Genomic DNA, 15,642 nt, shown 5'->3' with positions numbered 1-15,642 from the left:
GGGTTTATATTTTACAGTCAAATGTATTATGCATATGTGGTATTGGTTTTAATACTTTAATACTATATGATGTATTATTTGTCAATAGGGAGGGCAAAGTGCTCGCTGATGTATTTGAATGCTTAATGGATTAATTGATGGACAATATGTTTCCCTACCTCCAACTGCAATCTGACACTGTTCAGCGCTGAGGACTGAAACATGTTTGTCTTTTTTGCTCTTGCTGTGTTCGGACAATAAATGAAGAGAAGTATAAGTTGATGCAGTTGATGATGATTACATCTCAACATCCACTGAATTTAAATCCAATCAATGGTAAATTTGTTGACACTGGAAATGCCCAGAATTAATTGCAACATTCTGTATGTACAATTTACAGAATACATACATCATCTTTGCTTCTGTAATGTGAATACACAATACATCACATCATATCTGTCATCCATCTGTACATCCACCCATTTACTCATTTTGTAGCAGATTCAGGGTCACTGTGGCAACAAAGCCAGCAGAGTACCCCAGGTGACCTTTTTTACCTCAGCAGTTTCCTCCAACACCTCCACCAAACACTCTCTTTCATGCCAGCTGGGAGATGTGCAGTCCCTGAGGCATGTCCTCAGTCTGCTCTGGAGTCTCTTACCAGTCATTTATACCCTGTATGCACCCTGTATGGACATCCACAACCACTGTGGAGTTTTCTAAGATTTCAGCTGTTTGTATTCACATTATAAACTTTGGTCACTACTTAAAAGGGAGGATCAGATTGCAATGGACGACCAAGAAGCAAAGTTTATGGGTCAGCTGATGCATTTCTCTGTCACTCATGTCACAATCAGCTCTACTGTCATTCACTGATTATGAGTCCTGAAGTATCTGAACTCTTCTACATCGAGTAGTTGCTTTCTCCTAATCTGGATGTGAAATGATGCCTTTTTATGGAGAGAATTCTTAGGAGAAGATAACGGTCACCCCAGTTACTTCACACCCTGTAATATTTGTCCCCTGTGCGTCAGAAATTTAGCTAGAAAAACCAATTCATTACCCAGTGTTAACAAAACAACATCCTCCAGACCTTGGCTGCACCTTGATATCCTGCCTCTGGTTATCACAAACAGGGAAGAAGGCAATGCACATCCTTTAATAAATCCAGCACTCATTTTGAACTAGCTCGAATTAATGGCAAACACTCCTTTAAATCAAAGTGCACTGACACCCAAAGGCTTGCAGCATTGGGAAACACTAGCAGTGGCATTTTCCAAATCCTCAAAGCACCTACAGACTAATCCATGAGACACTGAAGAGACATGTCGACCACAGCAGCACCAACAACATCAGAGCTGCAGGGTTTCAGGATCTCTTGGCACTGTGCCACTGAGGCACTTTGGTTTACATTATGTATGTTCCATTTAACTCAGATACAGTGTTTTTTTTTTCTTTTCTTTTCTTTCTGTTTTAATTTTGCTGTTTTATTGAACATTGTTTTTATACTCAGGTTCCTTTTTTTTCTCAATCTGTAGAATCCTGTTGTTGGCTGCTGTAGTGGCATAATAGTCACTAAGTGATCATGAAATAAACACCATTACAATAAATTACATTTTTTTTAATGTTTGTCTAAATATGTAAACATTTTATCCTACAACAATTAATTCAAATTATTTGTTTGCTTTTAAGTGGAAACTTGATTTATTGAACCCTGGAATGTAAACTTTTTATGTGTAGTTTTACTTATCAATCCATATATTCATGTACCTTTTCCATTTATTGTCATTATTGTAGTCTTACTTTTGTTTTATTTTGTTGTTCTTACTTGGGCCTTGGTATTGTTATTACTCTCCCCACCATCTCAAAATAATATTCATAAAAATCCATTCATTGTGGTTGCAGTTTTTATTTGAAAATATAGGTCGAGCTGCAGGATGTCTCGAGACAGCGCTACTATATTTTCATTATCATCAATAATGACTTTACCTAATTGTGTTAATTATAGGTCCATAATATAAGCACACTTTCTCCCTTACTGTGCATTCGACTGAAGAGTCCAAGTGAGAAGTCAACTTTATGTTGTCCCTGTACTCTGCAGGACTTGCCTGAGAACTAGAGAAAGCCAGCCAGACCATGCAGGACACTGCTGTTCTAAACAAAAGAGCTCAGTTTTCCCCCACCAATTCCAGCAATTATCGGGACCCTTCCCCCGCCTAATCCTGACCTCTGCTCTTTGATGGGCCCCACTTTGCTCTAGCCCCAAGCACTGACATTCCACAAGTGAGGTCAGTCCTTTTGTCTGCATGAAATCAAGGTGAAATTAAGGTGCTGTACTTCCCATCCTATATCCTCTGACCTGTTAGACCAGCAGAGAACAGTTTAGCACTTCAAGACATGTTTCCCTAGGCAATGGGACCCGATGCAAAATATTTGATTTATTTTCAAAGTGTGTCACTGTGAACACAAAGAGGCTTTCATTTTATACAGTATTACTTTCTGTGGTCCGACAACTTTAAATAGGATAAAAAAAATGTTTCCAGTTCCTACTAGTGGAAACTGTGGAAAACACTCAAGTTGTTGGCAAATAAGTTTGTAAAAATCACCACATAAATTGCATCTCTTTTTCAACTTTTTCCCTGACTGGCCTACTTGCTGCAACGGTTCTCTTACCTGCAAAATGAACAGGCTGCACACACATAAATTTTTTTTTAAAACTTTGTAACAGATCGGTGGCACATGGAAACATGTTGAGGTAGGCAAATAAGAAAAAAAAAAGACAGGAAATGATCTCACAAACACTCCCCCCTCTATCTGATTGCTCCCATTTTCCAGTTACAGAAAAAGAGTGAGTAATGCCTTTCTGCTGCTTTTTACTCTGCCCTACAGTTGTGCTCATGGATTCACAGTACACTCTGCACACACTGAGGCCATTACATGCTGGATGTCTGCTCCAGTGCTCTGCAGTCTCCACATGGTCTTCATTTCCCAAATAAAAAGGGCAACACTTCATGCAATATCAAGATGAGTCCTTGTCTTCAAGTGCAGCGACATGGTGAATGTATTTCATTGCTGCCTTGGGTATTCATTTTCGACCACACTATAACTGCGATGTGGATGCGATTACCTGACGTCTTGCTCATTGCTCATTATAACCATTTTTTTGTCTTTCACATAATATATCAGAAGAACTGGTATATAATTGAAATGAGCAACATTTTCACATACTGTTAGCTATCAGGTAATATAGTTGAGCAACAGACTCAACATGAGGGGAAAAGAAATCCTAAAACAGAAAATAAATCTCTAAGTAACTAGCTAGTACACTGACACACAACCCTTTGATCTCTGCATGTAATTACAGTCTTCATAATTATATTTCAGCTGAATGTGAGGTGAATGACTAAAAAGGGCCCTGAGGCTTCTTCAAAATCGGGCTTGAATGCTGGCATGGCAAGGGGAAGATAAGTGAGGCAGAGAAGGATTAGGTTTGAGGAGTTCCTAAATTAGAGGCTAAAGAAGTACTTGTGTCAAGATATCTTCCTTGGGTGTGTTGGGACAAGTTCAGGATACAAACATTGGTATGACTGTCTAGAAATTTGTAATCCAGACCAAAGTGATGTCATCTGTGGAGCATGTATAAATATGTTTTGTCTACTGGAGTTAAAGAAGTGGAAATTACACTGTTTCTCTGACAACTATCTGACAGTTATATGAAAATGAATGTGCTGTGTGTGGGCGGAAACAGTGAGAGGCGTGGCAAATAACATTGATTGAGGTTAAATTATGTGGTTGAAACTTGAGGAATTCAGTTGTAGGTCAGTGCTAAGGCACAAACTGTGTCGATTTTATCTGTGATATATGTTTGCCCTAGTTTTTAAATGATAGTGAAACACTGACCAGATGCAGGTTAAAATTTTTTCAGTTCAGGGACCACAGAGTTGTGTGTTGCCATTTCCTCTGGTTTAACAGTTGGATGAGCAAGTGCCGAGACAGCAAAAAAAGTTCACCTCGTACTTCTGAGGTTGAAGAAAAACAACTTGCTTGGGGTATCAGACAACATTATTTTATTAAGAAAAGAGGTTTCTTAATTAACAGGGACAATATGTGTGGAGAAATTTCAAATTTAAATCATATTAATCACTTGAAATGTGAATCAGAGACAAACTGTAAAAAGCCTTTCAGTAGTGTCTGTGAGGTCTTGCAAACGAGTTCCCTTCTGTGAATGCTATCTTTTTTTTTCTTCTTTTTTTTTTGCATGTGCATGACTATAGAAAAGATCACTCCTGTTGTACAGTTTAGACTTGACCTCAGTTAAGTGTCTTACCCTAACCCTTCCTCAGCTTTGGAAAACTGTACTTTCTCAGCAAATAAAATAGAATAAAATATCTTCAATACATTCTGTATAAGTTTTCACATAGTTCTGTATGCACACACATTTACTGTAGCCTACTATACACCACATTACTGTATCTATTAGACTCACAAATCACATGTCACATGTATTGCTTGGCTTATCTATCTGATGCGAGACACGATTTATTTTCCCTTTTGTTTTTATCAAATATAAAACAGATAACTAGTGTTCCCTACTGATTGAGCTCAGTTACCTTAATAACTTAAGTAGAAAATGTAATACTTTATTGTTAAATTAAATTTATCAATTCATAAATACTAATGTTCAATTGGCAATTTTAAGAGTCACAGCAACATCCATACAGAATAAACCTTGAATCTGTAAAATGGTTATGTTGTTGCTCTAAAATCCCTTCATGTAATGTGCATAACTAATATACACGTTGCATTGTTACTAGTGTGGTTCAATTGATCAGGTCTTGTGAAAAGTGAAAGTGTAAGCACATTCGAGCAGGAGCACATTCGTTACATGCGTTAAATATAGAAAGGAGGAGTGGCCGCATGGTTTTCACATCGTCACATTAGTCTTTTTTGCTTGTAATTTGATACCCGATCTCTGCAGAGAAAGAGCGCTAAGACAAAAGATGCGGTGCGTGGGCACATGTTTAGAAACTTTTACAATCCATCGACACAAGAAATCATTCGTCAGCTGAGTCTAATAGATTATTTTGATTTGAACAACAGGCCACTACTTACACCCATTGTTCAAAATGCAGGTGAAAAATCAAACTGGTGGGTTGTGGAAAAAAAGAACTCTGGTATCATAGTGCAGCGCTTTAAAACAATTGACCAATCAACGACGAGATAGCTGGTAGGCGGGACGTATTCTTCTGATTGACGAACTTTTCGTTCAATCGAATGCTCCTACGGTCGACACTGTCCAATCGTGTGCGAGATCGAGCCGCTGCATCAGACGATAGTGGACTTTCAACGAGGTCGAGAGAAAAGCGGAGACGGGCAGACATCATTTCTCTCTCAGCGTCTTTGGACTATACACACGAAGGCAAAGAGCCAACAAATAAAATCATTTACTAAACAGGAATATAATTATCTAAATTAATTCACAAAATTAGCCATGGCCGACACAGCTGTTGACACGACCACAACTGCAGAGGTTACAACCAAGGTGCGTTTCATTAAGTTTTTTTTTCTTTTTGTTGAACCGTCGTGTTAAAAGATTTTTGAGAACTTTTCCAAGTTGTTGTTTTATTTTTGTTAAGCTAGTTCAGGTCCTACAACAGTGTTTTATTCGACGGATGTAGTAAACGGTACCTCTCGTAAGTTAAAACAGTAATTGAGGGGGTGTTTTACCTAAATTACTGTTACATTGAAATGTCATTTGACGATAGCCGCACGCCATCAAGGTGATTTACGAGTAATTGTCAGCTAAATATTGTGCCCGGAAAATCAAACGTATGTGATGTGGTTAGCTAAAAATGTGTTGTTGAGCAGACAAAGCGGCAGAAACGGTACAGCTGGTGAAGCGGAGCTGCCGCTGTGGGCGGGAAGCCACAGTAACGTTAACGTTACATTACCCGCGGCTCGGGATGAAAACGTTCAAAAATCATTATTATCACTATCATTTCTAACAGTTTTAATTGAATTACACTTAATCACATGTATCGAAAGCTAGCTTTTTTTAAATCAATACCAGATGTGTCAATACCAGAACGTTTGGTACTTCAGAATAAACTCTTTGCTGAACGTCACATTGATTAAGGGGCATGCTTTTATTTTGTAGGAGCTGAAAGAGAAGAAAGAAGTAGAAGTGGAGGAGGAGGAGAAGAAGAAGACCGACAACGGGGACGCACCTGCCAATGGCACAGTGAGTTGGAGAGGAGGGCAGGCAGCCTCATGGCCTTTTGTCTTAGCACCCCTCATCATGCAGGTGTCGCTGCACCCGCCTCCCCCTCCTGTTCAGCTGCTCTCCACACTGTGCTTTGTTTGGGTTGTGAAATGGCACAGATGTTGTTTAGCAAGTCTTTGGACGTCTCCATTGGTGTCTCTAGTCTGAGGTTTCCCAGAGCTTGGTAGCTAATCCTCTGGGGAGCTAATAAGAGCTCCATACACATGCCTTTTTTAAGTGTCCCCAGAGGAGTCTGTAGATGTAAGACTCTGAGAGGATTATTTCAACTATGTTCCATGTTTTGATTTCTTTTTCTCTTTAATACTGAAAATATTATCCATTATCCTACAATATTGCTCACATAATAAAAGCCCTGGCATGGATTGACATTTTCCTCTTCTCGTGTAGAATGGTGCTGATCACAGTGACAAAGTGGAAGAACCCGCAGAGGAGGAACACAAGAATGGAGATGGTATGTTCATAGAAAACTGCATTTTTGTTTGCAGTAAGACTCAAGCAACCATGTTTAACAAGTTTCCAATCTGCCACATAGATATTGTTCCCTTGCGTAGACCTTGTACAAGTAAATCTTTTTGTTTTAATTACATTGAAAGTAAAGGATGTATTTTCTGAAGTGGCAAACTGTGCTTACAGGGAATGCAGAGGAGGCGCCCCCTGCTGAGGAGACTGATGCACAGCCGGTGAAGCGTGCTGCTGAGGAGGATGAGGTGGGTGTACAATGTAATCACTTGTTTTTCATATGTGTTGACTAATCTGGTGAACTCTTAATCTTTTCTTATGCATGAAATACTCTTCTTTTTTTATTCATTAGGAAAAGGCGGAGACAAAAAAGCAGAAGACAGAGGAAAATGGAGATTCAAAAGAGGCAGAAGTGGAGGCTTAGATCTCTGCCCTGCAACTTGTTTGCAGCACTGTCTTACCAGCCTGGTCAACATAATGTTGTAGAGCTTGTGCTTTCTGTTTCTTTGAGAGAGATTTCTTTTTGTTTGCTCCCATGTTATCACATTGCACTGGAGTCCTGAAACATAGTGGCCCTGCATCCTTTTTTTTATGAAATGTTATTTATTGGTCTTTAAAATGAGCTTTTTTCTACTTGTACAAATTGGGCCACACCATGAGATCAGTTCTTTAATTTTTTGATTTTATATCAGTATGTTAGAAGCACAATCTCTATTATGGCAGTGCTGACCAGATGATTCATACACACAGGCAGCTGCTCACCTCCTCCAAGGCTCATGTTGACCTCTCAGATTCACTTAAAGGACCAAAGATAAGTTTTAAGCAGGGGCTAATGGACAGTTGTTAGCATTATTAGTTGAGGCATAATTTTTTGTGTTGAGCTGCTAGTTAATCCTTGGCTTGGCTGCCCTGTTAACATGACAGATGGTGCAAATGAATAAAGGGGCTCTGTCTTGTGCCTCCATGATAAGACTGCTTGACCTTGTTCTATGGAGGCAGGATTTTGCAATGTAAATTAACCCCTCTTAAATCTTAAAGCTTTGGTCATTTGTTCTGTATGCATTCCACGCAAGTTTGTACCATTTATACTTTGTTTTTCTTACGTTTTCAATGAGTTTTATGTTATGGCTGGGTAGCCCAGTTTTGTGTCCAAGACTGCCTTTTTCAGAACCAGAATGACATTCGGTTACTTCAGCCACTGCTTTGTATATTCTGATTAACAAATAAATTGTCTTTTTACTTAAGTTTATTTATTTTGTGAGCATGTTACCTGTTTGTAGAAAATCATTGCCTTTTAAAACCATGTATTTATAAGTAGATGATGTCACTTGACCCAATTTTTTCTTAACATGGAAAATGGCTGGCTAAGATGCAAGAAGGAACAGGAATAATCTCACTCACTTGGTAATGGAAAAGTGCACAGACTCAATGGATAGTGGTTTTGTCTCTTGGCTCCCCCATGTGGTGTAGGTAAGGATTGCAGAACATTATTCCTCAAGTTATCTGGGTGACAACTGGTATGGGTTACAATGATCAGAGATAAAATCCAAACAATAATTGACACAGGAGTCAGAAATGGCAAAATCATCATTTTAGTTTTAACTGAACCCTGAATAAAAGTAGCTTTTACAGTAACACTGCTAATATTGAGCAATAGGTGGTACCATATAACACAAAAGCTCAAATGTGGTGTTTTTTTTTTTTCTCAAGCAAGCTGCAACAGCATGAGCCATACAATTAGTTTCCTCAGAAACATTAGCATGGTGTGCATCCAGTCAGTCCAGGAGGCTTTAATAGTAGGCAATTATTGACACTGCTGAGGCAGCAATAATGTCGGGGTGCTCAATGTGTGAGCCAGTCAATGAAACCATCACAATGAAAAGTTTAAAACGGAATACATACTAAAGTTTACCTTATGTTAAAGCCCTGAAGTCAGACTTGGTACCTGTGTTGAGGCTGAACAGACAAAGCATATCGTAGGCCATGGCACAACAGATGTAAAAAATAAATGTACCATGAAGATGGCTGCTTTAGGATGGAAAAGGAATAAAGTCTGATAATTCCTGTGGTGAACTTGGCCAACAAATGTAAGATCATCACTATACTGAGTTGATGGGCATAGCGTGGTGGAGCAGAAGCCTACTACCTTAAGCATGCGCCCTAATGATGCCAATAAGTACTTGCTGCTGGCTCTATGGACCCCCACAGTCTTTTGTCTCACTGTTGTCCACCTTCGGGGTGACCCATAGTTCACATGAGTCTTCTCTCTGTTTGCTGTTCTTCTCTTTTGTTCGGTTTCCGACTGAATGCTGATTCACACCCCAGTTTCAACTTCTCCTCTTCCTGATAATGACAAGAATCACTGTCATTATTACAATGGTATGGCCAGGAGTAGCGTGACAGCTCACAGGGCTGCCCATGGCTTAGTGAGGGCCCGGACAGAATTTGCCACCAGTACACATTTCTCTGTGTTTTTGAAAGTTTGTGTATAAGCGTGTTTATGTGTGTCACCCTATTAGTCATGGCTCTGATTAAATAATTAATTGGCATTGTACTCATACTCTGGGCTTGACCAAGAGTCACCCAGCACTAAACTGTGAAATTTGGGGATAGCACACTGGTTAAGTCATATTATGACTGGACTGTGTGGAAAGTGTTTTTTTTTTTACTTACTGTTAAAATGTGAAGCCCTTCCAGTCTGTAACTGTGATTAAGCACTGTTCAGCTTCACGTGAATATTAAGTATGTGTTTGCTAAATTATGTCAAAAGAACTCTTGAATTAATGAAGAAGCGTTAACAGTGAGTGTGAGTGGTCACTGGCAGCACATTCATTTAGTCAGAAAATCCTGCTCAAAGTGTGATGCTAATATGCTAACTCAGAGAAACAGGCAGGTAGACATTCCCTTGGCCATATGACCACAACAAAACATTAACACAAGGCTTTAAGAGGTTACATTGCAGCTCATGCAGACATTAGGCAACTGATAAAAGGAAGAAAAAGAGGGGAAAGCTGTGGTTAGCCTGTATGTGGTGATCAACATTTCTATACTAAACACCAACAAGCAAGAAAAGATGATGCAAGATTTTACAGCAAAGAATCAGACACAAGAACAGCTTATCTATACTTAAAGAGGTCACTCACTCACACTCACACACACACACACACACACACACACACACACACACACACACACACACACACACACAAACCCATTTGTCCCACACTGCATTCAAAAAGGTCACATTCATTTGCAAAGGTTAGGAAAAAAAATGCATGGGCACACACACTGTATGAACACACTGGTCATGTATACACGTATTAGAGCAGTGGCCAATGTATGTCTGTCTGTCTGTCTAGCTCTGAGAACAGTAGTGCTGATTAGTGTGAAACGATATATGGAGTTGTGCTGTACAGTGTGCGGCAGGATGTACAGTGCATTTGTCCTATCAGTGCTGTGAAGGTCAACACACTCAGACACTAAGCGACAGCGTGAGAGCGTGTGCCGTTGAGTGTGTGTGTGTGTGTGCATGTGAGGTAAAGTAAATTAAGAGACTTTTCTAAATGTGCACCAACAGTGGCTGAGTCTCGCTTTCGGGGGGCTCACCCTCAGGGGGGGGCAGCTGGTACACCACGCAGAGAGAAGAGTACAGGCAGCCCACGAATGACATCAGGCTTGCAAAGTACATCACTCCCTGGGCCCCACCCACCAGTGAGGTCAGAGGTCCCATCGCCACCGAGACCAGGATCTGAGCCAGGAAATACTGGCAACTGAGCAGAGAGATGTCCACCCCCATCCCTCGTTTGGTCCCTTCCTCCAATGAGCCACAAAACTGTAGAAGATAGAGGAAAAGTTCAGTTATATGCTATATCTCGAAGATGCCACACAAATCACAACAGTACTTCATAATTTTTTGAAACAGGCTTATTTGCTTTCTTGCTGAGAGTTAGATGAGAGGACTGATACCACAACCATTAGCAGTCAATTAGCTCACAAAGAAACTGAAAAACATTTCTTTGTTTTAGTAGACAGATATTAGAGTGGTATCAATCTTCTCATCTAACTCTTGGGAAGATAGCGAATGAGCAAATTTCCCAAGCTGTTTAAGTTCTAAGAATACCATGAGGACAACTATTACTCTACAAACTAGTTAATGCTAGACCTGCACATATCTGGAGACTGACCTGAGGACTCTGGTAGTATTCACACAGCAGAGAGTAAGGCAGCGTGCATAGAGAGGAGAAGAGCACCCCATAGGTGACACAGAGAGACAGTACCACATAGAGGTTGGTGGACAGTGTGGCAAGGCCTGTGCCCAAACCGAACGCCAAGTAGGCGAAAAAATAGAGAGTGCGAAGAGAGAAACGCTCCTCCAGTTTCTCCAATATGGCTGGAAGTTTAAGAACAGAGAGAGGAACAGAGAGTATAAATGTAAAGCTGTAAGGAAGACAAATTACTGCACAAATTCAACTAGGATGAGAAATTACTCTTGCTGGGGCAGCGCTATACTGACACCCAAGCCATGATGTGATTATGAGTGTACTTTACCTGAGTAGAAAGCAGCACTGAATGCATAGATGCACATGCCCCAGCAGCCCATGCTAACACCAGCATTGTAGCGTTGGTAAGCCTCGGAGTCGTGGGGTGCTTTGGGGTCTCCTTCGAACACAACCTCCCCCATGAAGTCAGTGTAGAAGAGCAGCATGCCTTCAAAGGAAAGCCAGCCTACAGCACAGAGAAAAACAAAGAGTATTATCTCAGTTCCTTTTAAATGCAAAACCAGAGCCAGCTGTGAAGGTGTTGCAGGTTTTTTTTTTACTAAGCTGAATTTGAATGGAAATCATTTTTCTCACCTAAAAAATGATTAGTGCATAAACTCCGCAGAGAGGGAGGCATCCTGTAGATGGCTATACACAGCAGCTTCATTGACATTTGGGATTCTCCTGTCTCCATGTTCTCACTCAGATCACTCTCATATCGCACCCCATTCAGCAAAATGTTTGCAACCTTCATCAGACAAAAACAGACAGGCACTGTGTTAAAAAATGCTTACCGACTGACTAAACAGCTTTTGCCATTTTCAAAAAATGTGTCTGACCTGCTGGCTGAAGGTCACTGTTCTCCTGCGTCCATTCTCCAGCCCAACAATCTGTGTTGCCATGGGCTCCTCTATCAGCGCGAGACTCTGGGGTCGCTTGAGGATACCAGCAGTGGAGCCTCGATGTGACCCTGCAGCAGGCTGAGCTCCAGTTCCAGCTGTGACCTGAGATGCCTCATGAGATTGTGCATCTCCTTCGGGCTGGGGTGCTTCTACATCCTGAGTTTCTCCGACCGGACAAGACACCACATCAGCCTGGGTCTGTCCTGCAGGATTGCTCCCTGCCCCCTGTATAGACTCCTCCGGAGGAGGGGAGCCCCCTGGAGGCAGGGGCGCAGCGGTGGCATTGGGGGGCAGGGCCTGTGGCATCTGCTGACCTGTATAGCAGTCTATGAGCACACTGTCTATATAGGAGGTTCCTAACGAGGAGGCAAACTCATTGATGCCTGTGAGCGAGCTGTCCCTACTTATAAAGCTGCCATATTTTGGAGTGAGGGGGCTCAGGGGTGATATGGGGCTAGCAAGACTGAGGCCGCTGCAAGAATGGGCAAGAGGGCCAGCAGGGTGAGATTTCGAGTAATTGTAGCTGTAAAGACCATCCTCGTCTTCTTCATCCCGTCCCAGAGCTGATCCAGGGTGAACAGGGGGAGAGGGAGGAAGAGGAAGGCTGGGGCTCTTCAGATGGTTTTTGCTGGAGTTTTTGTTTGGCTGGCTCTTTGGTAAAGGCCGTTCAGGGATACTCATCAGAGTCATGGCTGTGGCAATCACCAAAGTGATACTAGTAAACAGATATATGACCCGCAGTTGACCTCCCATTGATCTTCCAAAGTGTGTCTGGTCCCAGTTGATACCACCCACTATGTAGCCAAATCCACCTCCTAGTCCTGTATAAAAAAAATAAGAATAAAAATAACAGGGTGATGAAAAGATATTATTTCACTTATCCCAATAGCTGCTGATTTCTTAAAGCTAATTTTCAGCTGTTTTCACCACAATATCTTAACAGAATATTAGTTATAGTTACCATCTTCTACCCCACTACTGTTTAAATTATACAGTATAATAATGAAGTAAACCTGAATTTGTAACCATGTAAAGTGTTTCCTTACCTGCCAGCAGTGCATGGATGTTCAACCCCCGATCCTGGTCTTCTGGGCTGCACACATCCATCATGTAGGCATGGCTCGGGTTGTCGGCTGAATCAGCACTGAAGTCCATCAGAACCACACCACACACTGTCAGGATAATTCCCCACTTGTGATTTGAAGCTGTGTCAGCCAGAACAACTCCAATGTCCCGCCCGTTCAGCACCAGCGTTAAACCAACCAAAGCACCTATGAACAAGCAAAGCAGAGGAAAGTTTTTTAATGTCCGAACAACAGCTCCACAGACATCTTTCTCATGAGGGAAAAAAAGCTTCCGTCGGGGGTTGGGATGCTACAAAACAGGGTGAAACATTGGGGCCATGGAGATTGAAATATGAGGACATTTACCAGGCTGAAAAGGTGTGATGAAAGCTGTTATTAAGTTACAGCATTGGAAGCAAACAGCAGTGGTTTTGTGTGTGTGTGTGTGTTTTCTTTTTGTTTTGCTATCTATAAGATCTTGGCCTCTGCAGCTATGATTTTAATGACTCTTTTAAAATTTCTTACCTATAGCCAAGGCAAAAATGAAAGGTCTCCTTCGCCCAAACCGGGATGTACATCGATCACTCCACGCTCCTATGAGAGGCTGAACGAGGAATCCTTCAAGCCAAAAACAGAGGAGCGAGTTAGAGGCTGCTGATCGAGTGCAACAATATTATTGCTTTCCACAAGTACAATGTTTCACACGTCAACTTCCATCAGTTGTTTGCTTACCCAGTATGGGGCTAATAGACCACACCAAGCTGTAGAACTGATCAGGCAGGCCCATCTGAAGAAGCACAGGAGTCACGTAAGCTGTTTCCATGGCATAGCTAAATTCAATAGCAAACAAGATGCAGCCATTGAAGAGTAGCTCTTGGAAGGTTCGTCTCGGGGGAATTTCACTGAGGTCCAGGTGGTCCAGGGGACAGGGTGTGTTAGGTGGTGGAGGTGGAGAAGGTCTTATCAGCTTCCGACGCTTTGGCTGTCTTTGGAAGTTGTTGGCTCGGTGACTGAGGTGCCGAGTGGTGGATATGGGAAAGCTGGCAGTTTTGGGAAGTGATCCCCTCCAGATACCTTCCTGAGCTGTGGATAACCTCCCTCCTGGACTGGCCAAAAGGGGGTCACTGGGGGTGCCCATGCCCGGAGATGACATCTCTCTCAAGCCAGTTTACACTGCAGTATTAAAAAAAAAAAGTTTTCAAGTTAAAACTCAGACATGATTACAACTTGTTCTGGCTTAATTGTTCAAATTAGAGGTCATTCAAGAGCAACACAATTTGGCATGGTGAGCATGTGAGTAACTTAGTGCTGCTGATGGTTGTGTAGTGCTACCAAGAGGACACTGCAGTCATCAGCAGACAGCAGCGATGGCACAGCAATGATGGGCACGACGCACTGCAACCAATGCGCATGTAAGTGTTGTGCGCAGAGCCCATGTGCTCGGCGTGGCTGACTACAGCAGTGTAGTATGCGGCAGCGCTCTCATGAAGCCTGTTTCCATTTTAATTTTTCATGGAGGAAGCTCAGATCGGACACAATGGGGCCGCTGGGGGTTTTAATGACGGCTTTCAAGACGATCACAAGGATAACGTGTCACTATCGCTCAAATGCAAATGAAATATTTGACCAATAGCCTATAGAACCTATTTGTAGCCACGTAACCGATCGACTATTTATCTAAAGACTCTCGATATTTTCCTGGACTTGACATTTGTGTCTAAAGGTGACGACCACACAATCGACTCAGCTGTGTTAGAAGATGAAGAAGGCGTGCAATCATAATTACCTTACCGGGGCGACTCGTCATTTATTGCGGCATACAGTGTAGGTAAACAGAGCAACCGTTATGATTTATAAAAAACGTAGGCTGAATTACAAGAGTCATGATTGTTTTGTTATTCTTTTTGTTTTTCCTTTGATGCAGTCATCCCCTGCTCTCTCCTCCGTCCCTGCTCTTTCCCCCCCTCTTCTCCTCTCCCCCCTTCGCCTTTTCCTCCGGTCTCTCCGGTGACGTCACGCCCCTCCCTGCAACATCAGCACCAGCGGAAGAGTCCCAGCTACACTCATCTGACAGATCCAGTTACTTGCTGCTTTTCAGAAGAGGAGTTTACGGTCAAGATGGTCACATTTAAGATGTCTATGAGTCAAAGACATTTTTCCCTTATTTGGTCACAGAGTTTCATATTCTGAATTTTTTTTTTCTTCCTCTTTTCACTCCCATTAATAATTAAATGATTTAGAGATCAATGTTGTGGCCAGCTTGGGAAGGAAAGGCCCCTGTGTCGGGACCCTAACCAGTATATTACTTAAGTAAGATTTTTAAAATGCAGAATTTTCAGGAGTATTTTTTTAACATACTTATTTTACTCAAGTAAAGGATCTGAATATTTCCTGAGCAGACTACTAGTTCCACCACTGCCCAATAGATGTGAAAAAAGAGAGGAAATCTCACAGCTCGCATTTAAGCTTTCATACTAAACATCTTCATGGCTCACAACTCCAGTTTCAGTACATTTCAGCATGTGCTTTCCAATCTGAGCGAGGTTGACGTTTGCCATTATCTACAACTACTCTACAGAGTAGAGACTGAACAAAGTTAAAGGCAATGCACAATATGTACAATATATAATCTTGTAGTAATGAGTACTCCATTACATTTATTTTCAAGTTTTAATTATTAGTTACTTTAGCCTACA

The 15,642-nt window shown here is 41.6% G+C and overlaps 2 protein-coding genes across 3 annotated transcripts; one reads left to right on the top strand and one right to left on the bottom strand.

Annotated features, from left to right (window-relative positions):
* Positions 1 to 5,323: 5,323 nt before the first annotated feature.
* On the top strand, positions 5,324 to 7,970 carry si:ch211-222l21.1 (prothymosin alpha). The gene is made up of 5 exons (XM_056394932.1): positions 5,324 to 5,521; positions 6,137 to 6,220; positions 6,650 to 6,713; positions 6,896 to 6,969; positions 7,074 to 7,970. Exons 1-5 carry the CDS (start codon positions 5,471 to 5,473, stop codon positions 7,143 to 7,145), a joined length of 345 nt encoding a protein of 114 aa, XP_056250907.1. The 5' UTR covers positions 5,324 to 5,470; the 3' UTR covers positions 7,146 to 7,970.
* On the bottom strand, positions 7,305 to 14,915 carry slc45a1 (solute carrier family 45 member 1). 2 transcript variants are annotated; one of them, XM_056394904.1, is made up of 10 exons: positions 14,733 to 14,914; positions 13,679 to 14,119; positions 13,472 to 13,564; positions 12,929 to 13,153; positions 11,820 to 12,703; positions 11,575 to 11,728; positions 11,270 to 11,446; positions 10,906 to 11,111; positions 10,328 to 10,553; positions 7,305 to 9,064 (listed from the first exon to the last, which is right to left on the bottom strand). In XM_056394904.1, the coding sequence occupies exons 2-10, from the start codon at positions 14,097 to 14,099 to the stop codon at positions 9,036 to 9,038; spliced, it is 2,415 nt and encodes an 804-aa protein (XP_056250879.1). In that variant the 5' UTR covers positions 14,100 to 14,119; positions 14,733 to 14,914; the 3' UTR covers positions 7,305 to 9,035. The 2 variants fall into 2 exon arrangements, with proteins under 2 accessions (XP_056250879.1, XP_056250870.1); XM_056394895.1 differs by having other exon boundaries at positions 7,305 to 10,553; positions 14,733 to 14,915.
* Positions 14,916 to 15,642: the final 727 nt, after the last annotated feature.

This window comes from Seriola aureovittata, chromosome 2, assembly GCF_021018895.1.
Source record: "Seriola aureovittata isolate HTS-2021-v1 ecotype China chromosome 2, ASM2101889v1, whole genome shotgun sequence".
Taxonomy (NCBI): domain Eukaryota; kingdom Metazoa; phylum Chordata; class Actinopteri; order Carangiformes; family Carangidae; genus Seriola; species Seriola aureovittata.
Note: the sequence above shows the minus strand (reverse complement) of the source record. Positions and strands in the feature narration are given on the sequence as shown.

Bases quoted from the DNA above. Each gene is read 5' to 3' on its own strand.
- si:ch211-222l21.1 (XM_056394932.1), top strand. From the start codon at position 5,471: ATGGCCGACACAGCTGTTGACACGACCACAACTGCAGAGGTTACAACC. The intron at 6,221-6,649 runs GTGAGTTGGAGA...CTTCTCGTGTAG, and splicing joins ACGCACCTGCCAATGGCACA to AATGGTGCTGATCACAGTGA. The intron at 6,714-6,895 runs GTATGTTCATAG...CTGTGCTTACAG, and splicing joins GGAACACAAGAATGGAGATG to GGAATGCAGAGGAGGCGCCC.
- slc45a1 (XM_056394895.1), bottom strand. From the start codon at position 14,099: ATGTCATCTCCGGGCATGGGCACCCCCAGTGACCCCCTTTTGGCCAGT. The intron at 12,704-12,928 runs GTAAGGAAACAC...TTTTTTATACAG, and splicing joins CATCCATGCACTGCTGGCAG to GACTAGGAGGTGGATTTGGC. The intron at 11,447-11,574 runs GTGAGAAAAATG...TCTGTGCTGTAG, and splicing joins ATGCACTAATCATTTTTTAG to GCTGGCTTTCCTTTGAAGGC.